The 23,738-nt window shown below is 41.5% G+C and overlaps 1 protein-coding gene across 15 annotated transcripts in view; it reads left to right on the top strand.

The window, feature by feature from the left end:
• Positions 1 to 23,738, top strand: part of LOC113668640 (uncharacterized) — a 34,775-nt gene that overhangs the window by 6,684 nt on the left and 4,353 nt on the right. For 5 of the 15 annotated variants that reach the window (XM_089213931.1, XM_089213930.1, XM_089213941.1 and 2 more), the window contains exons 3-28: positions 3,138 to 3,329; positions 4,048 to 4,077; positions 4,509 to 4,550; positions 4,834 to 4,854; positions 5,248 to 5,298; positions 5,957 to 5,980; positions 6,504 to 6,527; positions 6,996 to 7,034; positions 7,260 to 14,363; positions 14,688 to 14,717; positions 15,081 to 15,403; positions 16,162 to 16,297; positions 16,661 to 16,687; positions 17,429 to 17,458; positions 17,747 to 17,779; positions 17,910 to 17,969; positions 18,619 to 18,648; positions 18,780 to 18,812; positions 18,961 to 18,993; positions 19,328 to 19,653; positions 20,496 to 20,631; positions 20,863 to 20,889; positions 22,114 to 22,146; positions 22,228 to 22,257; positions 22,333 to 22,640; positions 23,193 to 23,328. In XM_089213931.1, the coding sequence (XP_089070057.1) occupies positions 3,138 to 3,329; positions 4,048 to 4,077; positions 4,509 to 4,550; positions 4,834 to 4,854; positions 5,248 to 5,298; positions 5,957 to 5,980; positions 6,504 to 6,527; positions 6,996 to 7,034; positions 7,260 to 14,363; positions 14,688 to 14,717; positions 15,081 to 15,403; positions 16,162 to 16,297; positions 16,661 to 16,687; positions 17,429 to 17,458; positions 17,747 to 17,779; positions 17,910 to 17,969; positions 18,619 to 18,648; positions 18,780 to 18,812; positions 18,961 to 18,993; positions 19,328 to 19,653; positions 20,496 to 20,631; positions 20,863 to 20,889; positions 22,114 to 22,146; positions 22,228 to 22,257; positions 22,333 to 22,640; positions 23,193 to 23,328 (9,258 nt within the window). Of the gene's footprint in view, positions 1 to 1,399; positions 1,494 to 3,137; positions 3,330 to 4,047; positions 4,078 to 4,508; positions 4,551 to 4,833; positions 4,855 to 5,247; positions 5,299 to 5,956; positions 5,981 to 6,503; positions 6,528 to 6,995; positions 7,035 to 7,259; positions 14,364 to 14,687; positions 14,718 to 15,080; positions 15,404 to 16,161; positions 16,298 to 16,660; positions 16,688 to 17,428; positions 17,459 to 17,746; positions 17,780 to 17,909; positions 17,970 to 18,147; positions 18,649 to 18,779; positions 18,813 to 18,960; positions 18,994 to 19,327; positions 19,654 to 20,495; positions 20,632 to 20,862; positions 20,890 to 22,113; positions 22,147 to 22,227; positions 22,258 to 22,332; positions 22,641 to 23,192; positions 23,329 to 23,738 lie in introns of those variants that run through there. The other 10 variants (XM_089213938.1, XM_089213937.1, XM_089213936.1 and 7 more) reach the window with 7 other exon arrangements.

Raw genomic sequence — 23,738 nt, 5'->3', positions numbered from 1 at the left:
CTGAAAGGGAAGTGTAATTCAGACGGATCTTTGGATTGTCATGGTTTATCATTATTCGCATGGAAGCAGTTGCGAGATTAAGAAGAGGCTATCGGTCGAGGATCCTATGGTTTGGTTTGTGCGACTTTTTATGCCGCGACTAAAACTCATGGCAAATTTAGCGTAACAAAAAGTAACTAATCAGGTTCACAACGCAAAAACGCAGCTATCTTTCGTGCATAATGGTTCATTATTATTCATACCACTCGGTGAAAGAAAAAAAATTAATAACACTTAATTTTAGTCCCGCGCGTTATCGTCGTTGGGATGAATGAGCCAAGCAGTTGAGTGTTTTTGTACAAAATTAGTGCAACATGCCCTGACATCCGTTTCGTGTTCTAGGATTTGGGGTCATTTTCCGCCGTTCCATGTTTTAGGATTTGGGGCCATTTTCCGCCATTCCACCATTCCACCGTTCCGGCTTTTAGGGTCGCCCTCTGAAGATGTGCGTACGGAAACACAGCGGCCAGACATCTGCGCGCGTGTGAACTTTGTACTAAATGGGTGGTGTGAATTCCGGCCGTCAAAACCAAGTTGTCCATGGTTCAAACAGGTTACAAAAATATATTAAAGTTCACACGGCAACCAGGTGGACAATCAGACATAGTTTGATGCTACACTGGTTTGCAGATTTAATGAATGTAACCAAAGAAGTTACAATTCATAGACCCAACGTTTCGACACTCCTGTCTAGTGCCTTCATCAGGGGTGATCTAAACGCTGCAACAAGAGGTCCTTTTATATGATCACTAATTAGCGGCCTTTTTTCTGACGAGGTGTAAATAAGCGTCAGGAAGCAGACCGCCATCGTCACGATTTAAAGGAGCGTGGGCGGAGTTAATGTGCCAAGCCTCCAAACAAAGGCGCTGGTGGTAACGCCGATTAGTGGTGATAATTTTAGAATTATCCCACCCAATTGTATGGTTGGTTAGGCAAGTATGCTCCGATAAAGCTGAATTTTCCTTTTTGCAAAGAAAAACCGCTTTTTGGTGCTCTCTTAACCGTGTACCAAACTGGCGTTTGGTCTGTCCGATGTATTCGTTGTCACATTCATTGCAAGGAATAGAATAAATGGCGTCGGTTCGTTGTTCTTTCGTGACAGGATCCTTAGGTTTGGCGAAAATATGCCCCAAAGTCTGAAAAGGTTTTTGAGCAACTTTAACGTTGTGGCTATTCAAAATTCTCTTGATGGGTTCAGTAACACCCTGTATGTAAGGAATAACAGCAAAACCAGTCGCTGGTTCCCTTTCATCAAGAGCGTTACTATTTGTAACTGGTTTTTGGCAGTTACGGAGAAAAGTTTTTGTATAGCCATTTGCCTTTAGGACATTGGAAACATATTTCCTCTCCTCAGCCTTCGAATCGAGTGATGATGGTAGACAGTCAGCCCTCCTAAGTAAAGTTTTGGCTACAGACTTCTTATGGCAAATAGGATGCTGAGAATCAAAAGCGAGGTATTTGTCGGTGTGGGTAGGTTTACGGTAGACACTTGTCTCTAAATTACCCTGAACCCCTCTGGACACGTTTAAATCAAGAAAGGGCAAATGTCTATCCTTTTCACGTTCAAGGGTGAATTGGATCGACGACTCTACTGAATTCAAATGCGACAAGAGGCGCTCCGCTTCATTTCCGGATACCGCAGAAATAACATCATCGACATATCGTTTCCAGAAAAAGGGTTTAACCGGTGAAGAGGCTAAGGCCCTTTGTTCCACGTCTTCCATTACCATGTTAGCAATGACAGCAGAAACAGGCGAACCCATCGCTGTACCAAAAACTTGTTGATAGTATGTGCCGTTATATGTAAATTGCGTGGTTTTGAGGCAAAAAGACAGCAGTAAAACTCAAAGAAAGTTAAACAAAATGTTGCTTGATTTGAAAAAAGCTGGCAGAATTAGTGACTCTACGTACAAAATGTTATACAGTAGTGACGGCTTATGTCCACGTTTTTATGGCTTACCTAAAATTCATAAACCGGGAATTCCTTTGAAACCCATTGTCTCTTTTGTTAATTCTCCGACTTATGCAATTTCTGGTTATCTTGCGAGAAGTAAATATCACGTAGGTTTTTTTTTCTATAAATACAGGATTTCCCTGTTAACAGTCGTGAATAACGCAAGGGACTTTAAGCAAACCACGACGGCGACGGCAACGAGGACATGGAAAAACAATTGATTTACTTGGCAGAACAATAACTCAGCACGTGCGTTTGAAAATTTTGTACATTTCTTAGCCGTTCCATTCAAAACAACAACGTGAAATCACCACAAATTGCGTCGTCTGCAAACTGAAACCGCGACGGCGAATTATTTTAATTTCCATTTGGAACTTAACGCTTCTTTTATACGTTATGCTGAAGTTGAGGTGTAGCGCCGTATGAGACGCTAAACACATGCAGCCATTTTTGAAATTCTAATTAAAGGCAGAAATTCATTTTTTAATCGAAGTCTTCCTTGGCGTTGCCGTCCTGACTGCTTAAGGTCCCTAATATTTCTGTTCACTACTTTTCTTTCCCTTTATACAGTTTTCATAAACGTTTTAATTTTCTGTAGCATATTGTGTGAGACAGCGGTTGTTCCCCTTTTGAAATTTGGCGCGCTATCGGCCAGAATTAATCCCCACGCGCGGATAATTGACCGCTGCGTATTATACGAGTGGAGGCAAGAGATTATATTCTCTTGGTAAAGATCAGTATTAAAGTCAGAATCAATTTCAAATTTTGCCCAACAATGTACACGTTTGTCATGTTTGACATCGTTTTCGCCGACTCTTTCCCAGACCCTCCTTTACTTACTTTGAGATACAAAATTGTTCAGAGAAGTGTATGAAAGGTGAGAACGAGGCACAAAATCCCGAAACGAAAGGCACGGCAGGACAGTGCACTATCTTGAGGCACGTAACCCAGAAACGACTGCGGGGTTCCCTTGATATGCTGCGATTTATTAATTCAAAGTCTGACACGGAAAAATGCCTTGAAAATTTTGCTTAAGATCCCCTTCCCCAGCCCCCCCCCCCCCAAAAAAAAATGAAGAAAAAAAGGAACAAAAGCCTACTATTCCTTCTAACAACATGCATCCATTTCTCTTCCTGACTCGAAGCCAACTGGAGGGTGAACGGTGAGGCATATGGTCCTTGGAGTGATTGGAGCGCGTGCAGTGTACAAGAAGGGGAGGGATTCATGACGAGATACCGTGAATGTATCGTGGAGGATTGCCCTACACCTGGAGAATACATAGATTATATGAAATGCTTTGTGAAACCATGTCCTTGTGAATGTCCTCCCACTACGAGTAAGTCATAGGAAGAGATTTAAAATAGCAGTAATGCATGTGATTGACCTCTTGCTTGGTTGAATGAATGATCCAGATACGAGAGCCGACTGACCAAGTGTTTGACCAGACCAGCCGATGAACTGACTAAAAAAATAACTGACTAACTGAATGAGTCACTGACTAACTGACTGAATTACCGGCTGATCAACTGCCTTAACTGACGGAATTCTGGTGGACTTACTCGCCAGCTAACAAACTAACCGATATTGTTTATAATCTCTTAGTAATCGACTCAACAATTAAATAAAATGAATAACTAAATGACGAGCTGACTGATAGTCAGACGGACTTTCCAACTGATGAACTGGCGAAGTGATTGGCTGACTGTCCAAATAGATGATTGGCTTATCAGCGGAATGACTGACTGAGTGACTGACTAACTGCCACGTTGACTGACTGATTGTCTCACCGAATGGCTGACGGACCAATTATCTGACTGACAAGACAAACAGCTGACAAAATTTCTGTCAGACCAACGGCAATCGACACTTAGTTGAAAACTGTTCTATCACCAAGCCATACCTACAATTATATCCATAGCTAATTCAAGATCATGTAGTTAAACATCCCAAAAAACTTTTTTTTTCATTAAGAAAAAATCCCACTGGGGTTATGGCGTCCTTTGTCATTTTACATTAAAGTTTCGTTAATTTCACTTGTTTTGTCTGATCTACAGAAGGACCAGGGACAAAGGCGACGCAAACTGGTAGGACATACTTTTTATATTCACAATTTTATTTCTAACCAAATTTTTTAATTCTGATCGGCACTACAAGCGTCGATTTGTCACGTGATTGCATGGTTTAACTGTCTAATTACGACGTTTTGTAAATGTAACTGAACTGTGATTGGAAACCTCAAAGTAAATATCACGTAGGTTTTTTTTTCTCTATAAATACAGGAGTTCCCTGTTAACAGTCGTGAATAACGCAAGACTATGCTGGGTCCAGAAAGATACCCTTTCCAAGATGCTCAGCAAAAGATTTACATTACCCGTCAAAACATCCCAAAAATCTTACCCAGTTTAGAAGCACATTCTCGTTATGGCCAAAAAGGGTGTGTTCCCCTCCCCCTTCGCCTAAGAGCTCTCTTGACTATAGCAGTTATAGTCTAACAATTCCACTTCATTCGTGGTAGGTACAATCCATATTGAAGTTAAAGAAGGATCCACCACAGCCGGTAGGTTAATTATTTTTCTCATCTTCATATTGAGTTGAAACACTTCATTTTGTGGCAGTCATACAATAAACGCAGAAGCTAGAAACTTCCTTTTGAATCAAAGGTATCTTAAAGTTCGCCCTAATTATAAATTAATTCTTTCGTGAATCCGTGAAATTATTATGAAACGACAAAATCTCTTTCATGAAATCGTAAGGAAATCTATATTTGCTGTAAGAAAGACCCCAACTTCACGTTACTGCCAGTCAGAATTCCCTTTGATTTCAACTCTCTTCTTTTTCAGCAACAGTAACCAACCCAATTGGTAAGTCCTCTTGAATGTAAAAACTTCGTTAGGTGTAAGTTCTATATCACTACCGTGCATAGAATTTTCTATCTTTTCTGGTTGGAGATTTCGATCGATTCTTGAAATTCTCATAGTTAGTGGCTTGGCATAATCGATTTGGTCCTCGTTTTTACTTGCTTCAGGTCTTCATTGATCTCAATAGTCTAATATGATTACAATTCAAGTGAAGCTAAATCCGCCGATCTGCAATCTACGGTAGCTATGACTCCTTCACCCTCAACTGAAGAGCTTTTTGCCTTCTAGGCATCACCTTTGATCTCGTTCGGGTATACTCTCCCAAAGACTATCCTTCCATTAACCGTTTAAATGAGTCATCTCTGACGTCCTTTATTATTTTAAAAAATTTTACAGAAGCAACTGGTACCATTGGCATTGAAGTGGTGGAGGAGTCCTCAACTACTGGTAGGTCTCAGTAAAAACAATTCAAACGATGCAAACATATTTCTACGAACTTTCCAGGCCCAGAGAAAACCAGTGTGAATGGTCAATAACTGTAAACATGCAAACGTTTACTATGTAATCTTTCTGAAAACTACTTCATCTAACATAAAGATCACTACATTCTTCATCATCATGATTTCATTTTCCTTTTTTAAGATACAAAAAAATTATCTACAGCGTTATGATTTATCGGCGAGTAGATCCAAGGAGCCACCGGGCTTATGGGAGAGATCACCTCACTTACAAAAATATATTTAAAAGAATGAGTGCTGCGAAAGTGCAGCTTGGCCAATTCAGTGAATAGTTAGGTAAAAATCTCTTGTATTTTCGTCTTGAAGCTAAGAGCATTTGACGACCGAGAGACAGAAACAGAAAGACAGTTCCAAATTTTAAGACCTCGGTAGAGAATTGTATATTGCTTGAGATTTGCACGACGCAAATGCGTTCGATGATTAAAAGCTGTTCCGGTTTACCATAGCGGTGAATTTAGCTATTGTTAAAAAAAATTGAGAAACAATGGGGGCAACAGGTTATTTTTATGACAAAGCGCGAATTTGGCGAATTCAAACGTATTGACGTGTTCTTTTTCTCAGTCATGAGTTACTTTTTTCTCTTCTAGCGCCAGGACATACTGTTCCAACTGGTAAGTCACATCGGGATTTATATACAATTTTTGTATTTTGTAGTTTGCGAAGTTTTGGTTTGGCAATAGTCTGATTCATATCACTCTAACGACAGAATTTTGAACCAGTCATAAAACAGTTATTAGACGCCTGAGAAAATGAGACAAAAACAAAGAGAAAAGAAAATGGGCTGAGTTACCTATGAGGAGTCTTCAAATCGCCAGCTACCCACGTTAGAATTGAGATAGATAGGAACAGATAAACACAGATGAAGCGAATCAGTTGAACAAAGCGAAAAATGAACAAGTATGTTGTTGGGCGGGCATAATTCAAACTCCTCGAACAATGACTAAAAAAACTTGCCACTAGGGCTGAATCATTTGACAGCAGTGTTACCGCACTTTATCCAATAGAAATGTCTTTTTGTCATTTTCTGAAAAAAAATGATCACTAAAAGTGGTAGGTAAGCAATTATAAAAATATAAGGTATCTCCTCTAAATAAGATAAATTGAATGTACAACCTGTTTGTTTCCTTTTTCCAGAACCAGAAGGAACTAACCCCGGTGGTGAGTTTATACGCCTAGTAATTATTGTGCCTTACTTTGCCAAAGCTCAAATGTTGTTATTTTTAAATTCAGCGAAGAACAATAGACCTTATCAGGCTCTGGAGAATGAACAATAAAGCATATGAGGTCTATTCCCTTGACTTTCACACGAACATCTTTCTTTCAACACTGAATTTTTATAAAAGCGAAATTGGACTTTAAATCAGACATGTGGCAACAATCTTATTTATACCAATAGTAGCCACTGCAAGTGGTTAGTGTATGTGGCTTTCAGACCTCGATATTAATTGACTAGAATGCCATTATTATGCTATTATTTTGCGACTACTTACCAAAAGTGTTTGAGTAAATGAGACTAAACCACTTTAGGGTTGAACCAATCCAAGAATGGAAACCTTGTCTAAGACCCTGCTTTACAACACCCTGACACTAACCTTTTGCTCCTCCGTTTCTTTTTTCCGTATTAAGGACAAGGTCAGATAAAATTCACCACCAAAGAACCGAGTGGTAAGAAAAGAAACAGATTATACATGTTACGACTTTATTTTACCAAAACTTTCAATTGAATATTAATTTTGGACGACTGGTGACCAGGACGTTAGAGTAAAAGATTGTGAATTTCTCTGCATACCACATTTTCAATACGGTAAGATAGGATATCCTTCGGTTTTTAACTCGATGTTTTTAAGAACCCCTTTTGATGTCAACTTTATTTTCTGTCCCTTTTCAAAGGAGAAGGAGGGGGAGAAGGAGGAACAACGTCGGCGCCTGGAGGACAAGAAGAAGGAACTACATCGGCTCCTGGAGAGAAAGAAGAAGGAACTACGTCGGCTCCTGGAGAGAAAGAAGAAGGAACTACATCGGCTCCTGGAGAGAAAGAGGAAGGAACTACATCGGCTCCTGGAGGAGAAGAAGAAGGAACTACATCAGCACCTGAAGGAGAGGAAGAAGGAACTACATCGGCTCCTGGTGGAGGAGAAGAAGGAACTACATCGGCTCCTGGAGTGAAAGAAGAAGGAACTACATCAGCTTCTGGTGGAGGAGAAGAAGGAACTACATCGGCTCCTGGAGAGAAAGAAGAAGGAACTACATCGGCTCCTGGAGAGAGAGAAAAAGGAACTACATCAGCTCCTGGAGAGAAAGAAGAAGGAACTACATTAGCTCCTGGAGAGAAAGAAGAAGGAACTACATTAGCTCCTGGAGAAGAAGAAGAAGGAACTACATCGGCTCCTGGAGAGAAAGAAGAAGGAACTACATCGGCTCCTGGAGAGAAAGACGAAGGAACTACAACAGCTCCTGGAGAGAAAGAAGAAGGAACTACATCGGCTCCTGGAGGAGAAGAAGGAGGAACTACATCGGCTCCTAGAGAGAAAGAAGAAGGAACTACATCGGCTCCTGGAGAGAAAGAACAAGGAACTACATCAGCTCCTGGAGAGAAAAAAGAAGGAACTACATCGGCTCCTGGAGGAGAAGAAGGAGGAACTACATCGGCTCCTAGAGAGAAAGAAGAAGGAACTACATCAGCTACAGGAGAAGAAAAAGAAGGAACTGAATCGGCTCCAGGAGAAGAAAAAGAAGGAACTACATCAGCTCCTGAAGAGAAAGAAGAAGGAACTACATTAGCTCCTGGAGGAGAAGAAGAAGGAACTACATCGGTTCCTGGAGAGAAAAAAGAAGAAACTACATCGGCTCCTGGAGGAGAAGAAGGAGGAACTACATCCGCTCCTAGAGAGAAAGAAGAAGGAACTACATCGGCTCCAGGAGAAGAAAAAGAAGGAACTACATCGGCTCCTGGAGAGAAAGAAGAGGGAACAACATTAGCTCCTGGAGGAGAAGAAGGAGGAACTACATCGGCTCCTGGAGAGAAAGAAGAAGGAACAACATTAGCTCCTGGAGGAGAAGAAGGAAAAACTACATCGGCTCCTGAGGAGAAAGAAGAAGGAACTACATTGGCTCCTGGAGAGAAAGAAGAAGCAACTACATCGGCTCCTGGAGAGAAAGAAGAGGGACCAACATTAGCACCTGGAGGAGAAGAAGGAGGAACTACATCGGCTCCTGGAGAGAAAGAAGAAGGAACTACATCGGCTCCAGGAGAAGAAAAAGAAGGAACTACATCGGCTTCTGGAGAGAAAGAAGAAGGAACTACATCAGCACCTGGAAGAGAAGAAGGAGGAACTACATCGGCTCCTGGAGAGAAAGAAGAAGGAACTACATCAGCACCTGGAGGAGAAAAAGAAGGAACTACATCGGCTCCTGGAGAGAATGAAGAAGGAACTACATCGGCTCCTGGCGAGAAGGAAGAAGGAACTACATCGGCTCCTAAAGAGAAAGAAGAAGGAACTACATCGGCTCCTGGAGAGAAAGAAGAAGGAACTACATCGGCTCCTGGAGAGAAAGAAGAAGGAACTACATCAGCTCCTGGAAAGAAAGAAGAAGGAACTACATCGGCTCCTGGAGAGAAAGAAGAAGGAACTACATCGGCTCCTGGAGAGAAAGAAGAAGGAACTACATCAGCTCCTGGAGAGAAAGAAGAAGGAACTACATCGGCTCCTGGAGAGAAAGAAGAAGGAACTACATCAGCTCCTGGAGAGAAAGAAGAAGGAACTACATCGGCTCCTGGAGAGAAAGAAGAGGGAACTACATTAGCTCCTGGAGAGAAAGAAGAAGGAACTACATCAGCTCCTGGAGAGAAAGAAGAGGGAACTACATCGGCTCCTGGAGAAAAAGAAGAAGGAACTACATCGGCTCCTGGAGAGAAAGAAGAAGGAACTACATCGGCTCCAGGAGAGAAAGAAGAAGGAACTACATCGGCTCCTGGAGAGAAAGAAGAAGGAACTACACCGGTTCCTGGAGAGAAAGAAGAAGGGACTACATTGGCTCCTGGAGAGAAAGAAGAAGGAACAACATCAGCTCCTGGAGGAGAGAAAGAAGGAACAACATCAGCTCCTGGAGGAGAGAAAGAAGGAACAACATCAGCTCCTGGAGGAGAGAAAGAAGGAACTACATTAGCTCCTGGAGGAGAGAAAGAAGGAACAACATCAGCTCCTGGAGGAGAGAAAGAAGGAACTAAATCAGCTCCTGGAGGAGAGAAAGAAGGAACTACATCAGCTCCTGGAGAGAAAGAAGAAGGAACTACATCGGCTCCTGGAGAGAAAGAAGAGGGAACTACATTAGCTCCTGGAGAGAAAGAAGAGGGAACTACATCAGCTCCTGGAGAGAAAGAAGAGGGAACTACATCGGCTCCTGGAGGAGAGAAAGAAGGAACTACATCAGCTCCTGGAGGAGAGAAAGAAGGAACAACATCAGCTCCTGGAGGAGAGAAAGAAAGAACAACATCAGCTCCTGGAGGAGAGAAAGAAGGAACTACATCAGCTCCTGGAGGAGAGAAAGAAGGAACTACATCAGCTCCTGGAGGAGAGAAAGAAGGAACAACATCAGCTCCTGGAGGAGAGAAAGAAGGAACAACATCAGCTCCTGGAGGAGAGAAAGAAGGAACAACATCAGCTCCTGGAGGAGAGAAAGAAGGAACAACATCAGCTCCTGGAGGAGAGAAAGAAGGAACTACATCAGCTCCTGGAGGAGAGAAAGAAGGAACAACATCAGCTCCAGGAGGAGAGAAAGAAGGAACTACATCAGCTCCTGGAGGAGAGAAAGAAGGAACTACATCAGCTCCTGGAGGAGAGAAAGAAGGAACTACATCAGCTCCTAGAGGAGAGAAAGAAGGAACTACATCAGCTCCTGGAGGAGAGAAAGAAGGAACTACATCAGCTCCTGGAGGAGAGAAAGAAGGAACAACATCAGCTCCTGGAGGAGAGAAAGAAGTAACAACATTAGCTCCTGGAGGAGAGAAAGAAGGAACAACATCAGCTCCTGGAGGAGAGAAAGAAGGAACAACATCAGCTCCTGGAGGAGAGAAAGAAGGAACAACAGCAGCTCCTGGAGAGAAAGACGAAGGAACTACAACAGCTCCTGGACAGAGAGAAGAAGGAACTACATCGGCTCCTGGAGGAGAAGAAGGCGGAACTACATCAGCTCCTGGAGAGAAAGAAGAAGGAACTACATCGGCTCCTGGAGAAGAAGAAGAAGGAACAACATCAGCTCCTGGAGGAGAGAAAGAAGGAACAACATCAGCTCCTGGAGAAGAGAAAGAAGGAACAACATCAGCTCCTGGAGGAGAGAAAGAAGGAACTACATTAGCTCCTGGAGGAGAGAAAGAAGGAACAACATCAGCTCCTGGAGGAGAGAAAGAAGGAACTACATCAGCTCCTGGAGGAGAGAAAGAAGGAACTGCATCAGCTCCTGGAGGAGAGAAAGAAGGAACTACATCAGCTCCTGGAGGAGAGAAAGAAGGAACTACATCAGCTCCTGGAGGAGAGAAAGAAGGAACTACATCAGCTCCTGGAGGAGAGAAAGAAGGAACTACATCAGCTCCTGGAGTAGAGAAAGAAGGAACAACATCAGCTCCTGGAGGAGAGAAAGAAAGAACAACATCAGCTCCTGGAGGAGAGAAAGAAGGAACAACATCAGCTCCTGGAGGAGAGAAAGAAGGAACTACATCAGCTCCTGGAGGAGAGAAAGAAGGAACAACATCAGCTCCTGGAGGAGAGAAAGAAGGAACAACATCAGCTCCTGGAGGAGAGAAAGAAGGAACTACGTCAGCTCCTGGAGGAGAGAAAGGAGGAACAACATCAGCTCCTGGAGGAGAGAAAGAAGGAACAACATCAGCTCCTGGAGGAGAGAAAGAAGGAACTACATCAGCTCCTGGAGGAGAGAAAGAAAGAACAACATCAGCTCCTGGAGGAGAGAAAGAAGGAACAACATCAGCTCCTGGAGGAGAGAAAGAAGGAACTACATCAGCTCCTGGAGGAGAGAAAGAAGGAACAACATCAGCTCCTGGAGGAGAGAAGGAAGGAACAACATCAGCTCCTGGAGGAGAGAAAGAAGGAACTACATCAGCTCCTGGAGGAGAGAAAGAAGGAACTGCATCAGCTCCTGGAGGAGAGAAAGAAGGAACTACATCAGCTCCTGGAGGAGAGAAAGAAGGAACAACATCAGCTCCTGGAGGAGAGAAAGAAAGAACAACATCAGCTCCTGGAGGAGAGAAAGAAGGAACAACATCAGCTCCTGGAGGAGAGAAAGAAGGAACTACATCAGCTCCTGGAGGAGAGAAAGAAGGAACAACATCAGCTCCTGGAGGAGAGAAAGAAGGAACAACATCAGCTCCTGGAGGAGAGAAAGAAGGAACAACATCAGCTCCTGGAGGAGAGAAAGAAGGAACAACATCAGCTCCTGGAGGAGAGAAAGAAGGAACTACGTCAGCTCCTGGAGGAGAGAAAGGAGGAACAACATCAGCTCCTGGAGGAGAGAAAGAAGGAACAACATCAGCTCCTGGAGGAGAGAAAGAAGGAACTACATCAGCTCCTGGAGGAGAGAAAGAAAGAACAACATCAGCTCCTGGAGGAGAGAAAGAAGGAACAACATCAGCTCCTGGAGGAGAGAAAGAAGGAACAACATCAGCTCCTGGAGGAGAGAAAGAAGGAACTACATCAGCTCCTGGAGGAGAGAAAGAAGGAACAACATCAGCTCCTGGAGGAGAGAAGGAAGGAACAACATCAGCTCCTGGAGGAGAGAAAGAAGGAACAACATCAGCTCCTGGAGGAGAGAAAGAAGGAACTGCATCAGCTCCTGGAGGAGAGAAGGAAGGAACTACATCAGCTCCTGGAGGAGAGAAAGAAGGAACAACATCAGCTCCTGGAGGAGAGAAAGAAGGAACAACATCAGCTCCTGGAGGAGAGAAAGAAGGAACAACATCAGCTCCTGGAGGAGAGAAAGAAGGAACAACATCAGCTCCTGGAGGAGAGAAAGAAGGAAGTACATCAGCTCCTGGAGGAGAGAAAGAAGGAACTACATCAGCTCCTGGAGGAGAGAAAGAAAAAACAAAATCAGCTCCTGGAGGAGAGAAAGAAGGAAGTACATCAGCTCCTGGAGGAGAGAAAGAAGGAACAACATCAGCTCCTGGAGGAGAGAAAGAAGGAACTACATCAGCTCCTGGAGGAGAGAAAGAAGGAACAACATCAGCTCCTGGAGGAGAGAAGGAAGGAACAACATCAGCTCCTGGAGGAGAGAAAGAAGGAACTACATCAGCTCCTGGAGGAGAGAAAGAAGGAACTGCATCAGCTCCTGGAGGAGAGAAAGAAGGAACTACATCAGCTCCTGGAGGAGAGAAAGAAGGAACAACATCAGCTCCTGGAGGAGAGAAAGAAAGAACAGCATCAGCTCCTGGAGGAGAGAAAGAAGGAACAACATCAGCTCCTGGAGGAGAGAAAGAAGGAACAACATCAGCTCCTGGAGGAGAGAAAGAAGGAACAACATCAGCTCCTGGAGGAGAGAAAGAAGGAACAACATCAGCTCCTGGAGGAGAGAAAGAAGGAACAACATCAGCTCCTGGAGGAGAGAAAGAAGGAACTACGTCAGCTCCTGGAGGAGAGAAAGGAGGAACAACATCAGCTCCTGGAGGAGAGAAAGAAGGAACAACATCAGCTCCTGGAGGAGAGAAAGAAGGAACTACATCAGCTCCTGGAGGAGAGAAAGAAAGAACAACATCAGCTCCTGGAGGAGAGAAAGAAGGAACAACATCAGCTCCTGGAGGAGAGAAAGAAGGAACAACATCAGCTCCTGGAGGAGAGAAAGAAGGAACTACATCAGCTCCTGGAGGAGAGAAAGAAGGAACAACATCAGCTCCTGGAGGAGAGAAGGAAGGAACAACATCAGCTCCTGGAGGAGAGAAAGAAGGAACAACATCAGCTCCTGGAGGAGAGAAAGAAGGAACTGCATCAGCTCCTGGAGGAGAGAAAGAAGGAACTACATCAGCTCCTGGAGGAGAGAAAGAAGGAACAACATCAGCTCCTGGAGGAGAGAAAGAAGGAACAACATCAGCTCCTGGAGGAGAGAAAGAAGGAACAACATCAGCTCCTGGAGGAGAGAAAGAAGGAAGTACATCAGCTCCTGGAGGAGAGAAAGAAGGAACTACATCAGCTCCTGGAGGAGAGAAAGAAAAAACAAAATCAGCTCCTGGAGGAGAGAAAGAAGGAAGTACATCAGCTCCTGGAGGAGAGAAAGAAGGAACAACATCAGCTCCTGGAGGAGAGAAAGAAGGAACTACATCAGCTCCTGGAGGAGAGAAAGAAGGAACTACATCAGCTCCTGGAGGAGAGAAAGAAGGAACTACATCAGCTCCTGGAGGAGAGAAAGAAGGAACTACATCAGCTCCTGGAGGAGAGAAAGAAGGAACAACATCAGCTCCTGGAGGAGAGAAAGAAGGAACTACATCAGCTCCTGGAGGAGAGAAAGAAGGAACTACATCAGCTCCTGGAGGAGAGAAAGAAGGAACTACATCAGCTCCTGGAGGAGAGAAAGAAGGAACTACATCAGCTCCTGGAGGAGAGAAAGAAGGAACAACATCAGCTCCTGGAGGAGAGAAAGAAGGAACAACGTCAGCTCCTGGAGGAGAGAAAGAAGGAACAACATCAGCTCCTGGAGGAGAGAAAGAAGGAACAACATCAGCTCCTGGAGGAGAGAAAGAAGGAACTACATCAGCTCCTGGAGGAGAGAAAGAAGGAACAACATCAGCTCCTGGAGGAGAGAAAGAAGGAACAACATCAGCTCCTGGAGGAGAGAAAGAAGGAACAACATCAGCTCCTGGAGGAGAGAAAGAAGGAACAACATCAGCTCCTGGAGGAGAGAAAGAAGGAACAACATCAGCTCCTGGAGGAGAGAAAGAAGGAACAACATCAGCTCCTGGAGGAGAGAAAGAAGGAACTACATCAGCTCCTAAAGGTGAGATTCATTCCGACTTTTATTTCTCGTTTAGCAAAATGCAGTTTTTGATATCAATTTCAATTCGAAAGGACCAGAAGTTTCTCCGATTCCTATAGGTAAGATACCCTTAGCTTTTGACATGCTATTACGGATTAAATATTTTTTTCAATTTTTCCGTGTCGAAAGAAAATGAACTTCTAAACCTCTTACTAGTTGTCCAAATGTACGTTAGTAATCGATGAGGAATATAATGGCAGGCAAAAAATTATTGTCGGTTTTACATTTCTAAACTGTGTTGGCTCTAAGTGGTTTAAATAACGAGCCTCTGTTTTGTATCTGCAGAGAAACCAACTCCTGAAGGGCCAGAACCAGGTAATAGTTTCTAGCCATGGAATCTTTGTCTTTAGTTCTTCAAAAACCATAGCAAGTTTCTTGTGTTTATTATTACGAATCTATGGGAAATAAATCTACGTATCAAAGACGGAAGCACCAGGCCGACCAAAAACATAATCATAGGCTCATTTCACATTTTTTTTCTATATTGGGAGGGACAAATGGCTGAATGGGTATAATCTCTTTTTTTATTATTAATCAAAGGTATAACAACTGAAGATTTATGTCAGTCGCTCCTTAACTGCTCGCATTTCATTTTTCTATTTTCTATACTACATTTAAGCCAATTTTTATCTTTTGATCACTTGTTGGACCTATTGACGTCTTCCCCATTCATTAAAGAAATTCCATGTGAGGACAATCCTCTCGGAGCGAAGGAAGATGGAAAATTGCTCGACTCAAGCTTCACTGCTACGTCAAGTTATGCTGAGTTTCAACCCTTCAATGGTCGGTTGAATGGTCCATTGGCGTGGTGTGCCGAAGGGACTGGCGCAGGACAAGAGTATTTACAGATTCACGTACCGGATGCAGAAGCCATTTGTGCTATTGCTCTTCAAGGGACTGGTTTTGGAGGCGGAAATGAACATGTGACGCAGTTTTACTTGGAATACTCCATCGATGGCAGTCTGTGGGATGCATTAGCGGATAAGGATGGAAATTTGAAGGTGAAGGCGAGAGTTCTCTTTTTTGTGTGTAACGTTAGGGGATCAACAAAAGCAGTAACAGTAACAATTATGATGATGTGAGGAGGAAGAACAAGAAGAAGAAGAGGGAAAAACTGTTTCATTCAAGTCAATGTTTAGACGTCTGATGACTGAATTACGTGCGCTAAGGGAGTGGTCATTATTCATCGGCCGCGGGGTATGGGGGAAGGGGAGTTTCGGAGGATTTTGGAGTGTCACAACTCAATTCATCTGATCCCTCTCTAAGGCTCTTTAGAATTCTAGTGACCCCCCCTCCTTGGTAGTCCGTTTTCTATGGTCTCCCCCTCCCCCCACCTCTATACTCTGTTAGCGAAGACTGATCCCCCGTTTTCCCTTGAAAACCACGTATTCCCCAAAATCTCTCCCCCCCTCCACCCCCTCAGGCGAAAAACGATGACTGGTCTTAACGCGGATACAACGAAATAATTCCAAATATATCTATAGAACTATTTACATGTTGTAACTTTAACTATGGTGTATAATGAATGACTTCTTGATACAGTCAGCGGTATAGTGAATGACTTCTTGATATAGTCAGGTATATAGAGAATGACTTCATGATACAGTCAGTTTTACAAACCAAAAAAGAACGGTAAATATAACGATAATAATAGAGATGTAGTGTACATTGATGCTGTCGAATGAGATAAATGTTTACAAAAAGTGGGGCCGTGATGTAAAAATATGTGGTCATAAATTTATCTGTTTTTGTTGAACAGGTGTTTGAAGGCAATGAAGATTCCAAAACTACAATAAAAAGAGTGTTATTGGTTCCCGTCGAGGCAAAATACATTCGAATTGTCCCAGTGTCTTACGACGGATGGCCTTGTTTGAGACTAGAGCTGTATGGAAAAGGTAATTTGTATCTGTCTAAACCGGCTTTCAGCTCAAACTACCGCGGTGAAATTTCACGGAGACATTTTTACGATTCACACAATCATTATTTTAATTTCAAATTTTGCATTGGAATCCCTACTGACGTGAAAAATTGAGGAATAGATTAAAAATCTTTAGGAAAAACTCTCCGAAACAATAAACTATTCTAGAAACCCATTTCGATGACCTCTATCTGACATATGCTAAACAAGAATTGCAATAATTCGAGGGGGAAGTGTTTAAAATTGAAGGGTAATCATAGTGCTTATGGCAACGGGTTGAGACTGCATACTTTACTATGGAATCGCTCTTTACCAAATGTGCTCTCTTTGTCTTTTACAGAAAGGAAACAAAAAGCACCTTTCGGAGGTAGGAGAGAAGACATCTAAGAGTATATAAGTATTCATTAGACTTCTTAGCCGCATGATTTTATTCCTATTGTGCAAGGATTAAAAACGACCATGCTTACCTTTCCTCAGCGACGTTTTGATCTACCTCACCTTGGTGTTGTTTGGAATGTGTATTTCAATCGAGTCATTGTCATGTACCGACTTGAGGTGGGAAAAGCATGGATGAAAAAACTGTTCTTCTTTGAGAGTTATCAATAACGTTCAAACCTTTTTCCGGTAAAAATGTTGCTTTATTGCCAAATAGTTAGAAGTTTTCCGGAAACCACAGAACCGCGCATAACAATTCAAAGGATTTGAGGACAGATAACTGTTCGTAAATGGAGGCTAAATGGAAACATGCACAGGGCATTGGTATGAGCTCCCCTGATGCTACATGTATTTTTGGGAGCTAACCTCCAAAACTGTCGTCTATTGAGGGTTACGTTTATCATGGTTTATGTCCTAGCGTTCAAAATCTTACAATCTCTTAACTCACCAAATAACACTTAAAATTCTGATTCGAACCGGAAGCTACTTCGTCAAAGGGGCATGTTGGTGCCACCACGTTTTTTGGCAATGTTGGTACTAATAGAGAAGAACTTTAGGAAATGGCAAGTCAAAAAAAAAATAACATTGGAATTTTTTGGATTTTGGTGTCGAATTTTTCATTTCACGACATGCTCTTATTGATTTCAACTTTCTTATCTCTTCTTCTCCAAAGTAATAGAAGAAACTACTTCTCCTCCCAAAGGTGAGATACATTAATATTTTGACTTTTGATTTGCAGTTTTTCATTTCAAAACATGCCTTTCTAGATATCAACTTTAGGAGAAGAAGAAACTACATCGTCTCTTGGAAAAGGCGAGACGACTATTGACTATTGACGACACGAATTTTGAACTTTCTTTTTCTTGATTTGTATGTTCTTAATGAGAAGAAGAAACTAGTTCGGCCTCTGAAGGTAAAACAGGTTATAATGTTAATTGTTAACCTCGCAACATGCACGGTTACTAACTTATTTATTTCTCCTATCTGAAAGAAGAAGAAAAAACTCCCGGGCCACCTGGTGAAGGTAGGTAGAGTTAATCCTTGATATTTCATCTTTATCGCACAGCATACGCGAATTTTCCCATTTTTTAGTTTTCGTTACTTACCTTTCATCTAACATCATGTCAAATTAATTTAAACCCCTTTAATCAAAGGAAAAGGAGAAACTTCATCGCCTCCTGGAAGAGGAGAAGTAATAACACCGCCACCTACAGGTGAGGAACCTTTTGTCACCAATTTTTCAATTCTTATTTCACAAGCATTTATTAGTATCTCCGATTCCTATAGGTAGGACACCCTTTGGTTGTATTTCAATCTTTTAACATTTAACAAGAGAAAAGCTCTATGAACGTGTTTGGGAAATATTCTGATGAAAATCTCTCCTTTTGTAAGAAATTCCATGCGAAGATGATGGTCTCGGGGCAAAGGAAGGTGGAAAATTGCCCGATTCAAGCTTTTCAGCACTTTTTCCCCAAAAAGCGAAAGCTGCTGAAAAAAATAATGAAACAACACTTTATTGTGATTGCAAAGCAGCTTTTATTACTCAGGCAGTTACTACTAAATTTTCTTCTTGAAATAATTGCTCCAAAAAAAACATGATTATCGTATTTTTACACTTTAACAAGTTATATGCTATAACTGCCTTGGAATGCATTCCACTATCACCAAGATGATAACCATATATATACATAAAACTTCGATTTAAGAGGCAAATTCCATCTGAAATACATATATGCGTTTGTAGCTTTCAATTGAATTTTCAGAAAATACTATGATTTCTTTGTCAAGAGAAAAGAAAACTTCTTTGCCTTCTTAATAGAATGCCCGTATCACAATTAATCGTTTTACAATCTTTCTTTCTAGGAGAGGAAAAAGTTACTTCGCCTCCTGGAGGTAAGTAATCTTATAATTATCATTTTACATCTCGTAACAAACACTTAATGTATCTCCTTATTTTCTTTTATTTGTTTGTTTTATTCACACAATATTTTTAATGACTTGCCTTTCTCTTTCTTTTTTCAAAGGAGAAGAAATAATTCCCCCGCCTGCTGGTGAAGGTGAGGCATTTGTGTATATATATATATATATATATATATATATATATATATATATATATATATATATATATATTTTTTTTTTTTTTTTTTTTACATAGCATGTATGGAAACTAACGTACCTAAACTCGTATTCTATTCTTTTTCAAAGTTAAAGAAAAAACCACTGCACCTCCCAGTAAAGGTGAGGCAACTTCTAACATTTTTTCTTTATTGTACAGCATGCAAAGTTATTAATATATCTCATTCTTTTTATGTGAGGAGACTGAGAGGTTACTACCTCTTCCCCTAAATGAAAGACAGCTTGTAATGCATCTCCAAACATGCACGAATATAAGACTCTTTTAAAACCTTAGAGGGATTATCTCTTATTTACCTAAAATATTCTTAACTGAACTCCGCTTTAAAAAGTTTGAAAAATAAATAGTTCATCATATTTGAAGGAATTCCCAGGAGTCTGCCAGTAACATACAATCTCAGCGCAATTACGTCAATCCATGGTATTTTTTCTTTCCAAGAAATCCCATGCGAGTATAATGCTCTTGGGGCGGAGGAAGGGGGAAAGTTGACCAAGGCAAGCTTCACTGCAACCTCTACTTACGCAAACGAGTTTCAATCTTTCAATGGTCGCTTGAATGGACCATTCGCCTGGTGCCCCGCTGACCCATTCGTTGGGCAAGAGTATCTACAGATTCACGTACCGGAAGCGGAAACCGTCTGTGCCATTGCTCTTCAAGGGAGTGGAGTCGAGAAATCAAAGGAATATGTCACAGAATACTTTGTGAAATATTCAGTTGATGGTGAAAAGTGGGACGAAATTAAGGACGGAGAAGGAAATTTGAAGGTATAGTTGTCTCCTAAAACTGTGTAAAATGCCTTCAATGGGAGTAGATCTTTTAATAACGACAATGAAGACAACCGTTGCGGTTAAGATGTTTATAAATTCGATTATAAAGTCTGACCTTTTGGATGAGAACAGCCCTGAGAAAGACTATTGTCAATAATAATGACCAGGGTTTGTTGAGTTGAACCTTCTACCAAATTCAAATGAAGTTTAAGACGTCACTGCGGCGACATAAGGAAAACATTGCCGAAAAAACGATCTTTCTTTTTTCCCAAGAATTTCGTGAGTAGCTCCATGCGTTTACTGTATCTGACGGTGCGACACCTTCCCATCAGCATATCATGTGAATGTAGTATTTTCAGTGTTGGGTTCAAAGTAAAAGCTTGACTAAACGGCTGTCGAAGTTTCCCAGCTAAAAAGACGCAAAAGTTCGTGATCTCATGTTTTTGTTCTGTAAGGACGGCTAAGAAATGTACAAACATTTCAAAAAGTTTTAAAACGCACGTGCAGCGCTATTGTTTTGTTCATTAGATCTTTTGTTCCGCTCCGTTCTCGTAGCCGTCGCCATTGTGCTCTTCTTTAAGTCGCTAATAAACGTACTGCTGATGATTAATTCTAAACTCAGCTGTGAGGATAACAGTATAATAGCTGCAACTATAGCCAGCATCTATATCAAATTCTTTGTCTACCTATGAACCATAGAGAAATCTCTTCCGCGTGTCTGCTCGTCTCATGCTCGCGTGTCATTCGTGTTCATCCAACAATGTTTTTGCATTCCGACGTTATGTATATTAATGCTACCATCCAATATTGTTTACCTTATTTTTGAAAATCCTTTACAGTTATTCGAGGGCACGGATAGTCCTAAAGAGATATCCAAACAAGTTTTACCAGTACCTGTAAAGGCCCACTACGTTCGCATTTACCCACTGTCATATGAGAGTTGGCCATGTTTGAGAGTTGAGCTATATGGAAAAGGTACTCAATTTCTTTTAGCCTTCAGAAACTGCTTTAGTCTTCGCCACTGATCAGAAAAAAATCAAGCATGTCATTCTCTTCTCAATTTCCCAAAATAGAGGAAAAGTGATGGAGAAAGCCGTTAGTTTTATGCCGAAGAAAATTTCATTATGTATGAGAAAACGTTTTGTCACATCCAAAAACTTAAATTCCAGTGGTGCTGACCAGGCATATTTTCTTTATTTCTTACAGAAAGGCAACGAGCACCCTCCGAAACAGGTACGAGGAATAATGCTAGAAAAGTACTCACTTAACTTATGGCTGTCGTATGTACTCCACTGAACGCTGCTACAGAAAAATTGCCAATCTTCGCAGTAATGAACATTACTTAAGCCGTAGTGAAGATAAAGCCTGAAAAAATTTAGGCCTGAACTAGATTTGAACCCATGACCTCTGCGATACCGACGCAGTGCTCTACCAACTGAAAACTGGTCATTATTTTGGTTCCAAATAAACACGTGAAGTGATGAATAAATGACAGTGAATAAATAAAAATCATATATGTGAACTGTGTTGTTTCAAGAAATGAATATTAAAGCGATCTTCGCAGTATTGAACACTACTTAAGCAGTAGTAAAAATGAGGCTTGAAAAAAATCAGGCCTCTATGGGATTTGAACCCATGACCTCTGTGATGCCGTCTGCAGTGCCCTATCAACTGAGTTAATAAACCAACTGGAAGCTGGATTCAAATCCCGTACAGGCCAAAATTTTTTTCAGGCGGCCTTATTTACCTAACTGTCACTATTGCTTAAGTAGTGTTCATTACTACGAAGATCACTCTCGTATTCATTACCTCATCCACAGTTCACATATATGATTTTCATATATTCACTACCAAGAAAGGGACACTTTTCCAGCAAATGCATTGAAAACATGAATCCATAGCTCCTTGTGGCTCAGTAGTAAAGCATCGAAGGTCTGAGGTGAGATTCGTCGTGAAGACTTTGTTCCACGTTCGCGAGGCGGAGAAAAACATGTTTCCTGACGTTTATCTCTTGAAATGAGCGTGGTATAAAGATAAATTCTGATCTGGTGTATGAAAATAGATTAGTAAAGATGGTAAAATCCGTCATCGACGGTCGAACTTGATCACGTGAAACAAAACTTTGTCAGGAGCGTGCAGCGAAGAGAAAGAGATCGAGTCCCTGAAGAATAATGTCGTGGGAGACTGGGGGAACATTCCTTTTTTGTCGCCTCCTTTATTTTAGAAAATGAGGTGGAAGTCGGTAAATAATTAGAGGGTAACAATCTAAATTACTTTTCTTTTAGTTGCTTTTCTTTTCTTTTGTTTTCTTTTCTTTTGTTTTCTTTTCTTTTGTTTTCTTTTCTTCCTTCTGAGAAGAAAAACTACTACGCCTAACGGTAAATGTAGGATAATTTTTATTTGCAAGTTTTCACAACATCCTTGGACACTAACTTCTTATGCTTTGCTTTCACAAAGGAGGAGAAGAAACTACTTCCCATCCTGTTAAAGGTGAGTAAATTTTGGTTTTCTATTTTTCACCTCTTCCTGGACGGGTACTAACTCTGTATTCCATATTTTTTCAAATTAAAGGTGAAGAAACTACTTCGCCCCCTGGTGAAGGTGAGACAATTGGTATTGCTGTTGTTTATTTCTTCCTACTCGGACACTAACTTCGTTTTCTCTTGTTTCTCAAAGGTGAAGGTGAAACTACAGAGTTGCAGTGTGATCCTGTCGGCGCAGCATATAGAGGTACCCTGCCGGACTCAAGTTTTTCGGCTTCCTCTGACAGCGGAGACGATTACAGCGCGTCCAAAGCTAGATTGAATGGTCCCTCGGCATGGTGCTCAGCAGATAATTCAAAACCAGGCGATTACCTTCAGATTGAACTACCAACTGAAATGTCAGTTTGTGCTATTGAAACGCAAGGTTTTGGCAGCTTTGGAGTATGGGTCAAAAGGTTTACTGTTGCGATATCCCCAGACGGTCAGGAATGGGAAACAATGGTAAGAGTGCCTTATACGAGGGTCTTGATAAAGTGATAGCTTTTATGGCAAACGGTTAAAATTTGTCAATTTTTACGCCTAATGGCTTCATCAGTTTTTGCCCGTTTTACGGATAATGGTTAAACCCACTAAGACTCTTATATACGATCTAAAACCTAACTCGTGGAGATTTAAGAGAAGAATGCAAAAGTTTTAATGAATATTTAAGGAGAGCGTACAGCAAGGAAATTTGCCATCTTTCGTATTCTGTTTACACGCATGACGCTTTCGACATTGCCGATCCTAACAGTATGCTGGATGCGTGACACACATGAACCTCGTAATCAAAATAGTTTAATCCACCAACGAGAACACATTTGGCTGAGTAGTGGCAGAGCATCAGAGCGCGAAATCTGAGAGTCTGAGGTTCGGTTCCTCATGGGGACTCGGAACTTTTTTTCTTTGTCCAACGCTCGTGACCAGACGATAAAACAAGCATCTTAGTCATTTTATGATTCCCTCTTTCTTACCCTGTTTCAAACGGTAAGTTACACATATTTCACGTTTTTTTAGGTTATGGAGGGGAACGTAAATCTAACTGACCCATCAATTCAGAGATTTCCAAAACCCATCCATGGGCAGTTTGTTCGTATTTACCCAATGCAGTATCAAAAATACCCATGTATGAAGGTGGAAATATACGCAATAGGTGAGAAAATTTATTACTCTCATAAACTGCTCGTAAAATTCAAAGGAATTGTTATGGGTAATCACATGATTTGTAGCGTAATTTGGGATAACTCAGCACAAGTAATTTTTTTAAAGGCTAACCAAATTGTTCGACCCCGTAAGGCTGATTCATTTCAATTTGTTCAAGAAAAATCATGCGATTACTTGTTAATAATATACGAATGTGAATAAATGAAAATTATATATGTGAACTGCGGCATAAGAAATGAATATGAAGGCGATCTTCGCAGTAATAAACACTTCGTAAGTAGTAGTGAAAATAAGGCCTGTAAAAAATTCAGGTCTGTATGGGATTTGAACCCGTGACCTTTGCGATACCGGTGCAGTACTCTACCAACTGAGCTAACAAGCTGTCTGAGACCTTTTTTT

This window comes from Pocillopora damicornis, chromosome 8 (assembly GCF_964200805.1).
Source record: "Pocillopora damicornis chromosome 8, jaPocDami1.2, whole genome shotgun sequence".
Classification (NCBI taxonomy): Eukaryota; Metazoa; Cnidaria; class Anthozoa; order Scleractinia; family Pocilloporidae; genus Pocillopora; species Pocillopora damicornis.
The sequence above is the reverse complement of the archived record's forward strand: the minus strand, read 5'-3'. Positions and strand labels throughout refer to the sequence as shown.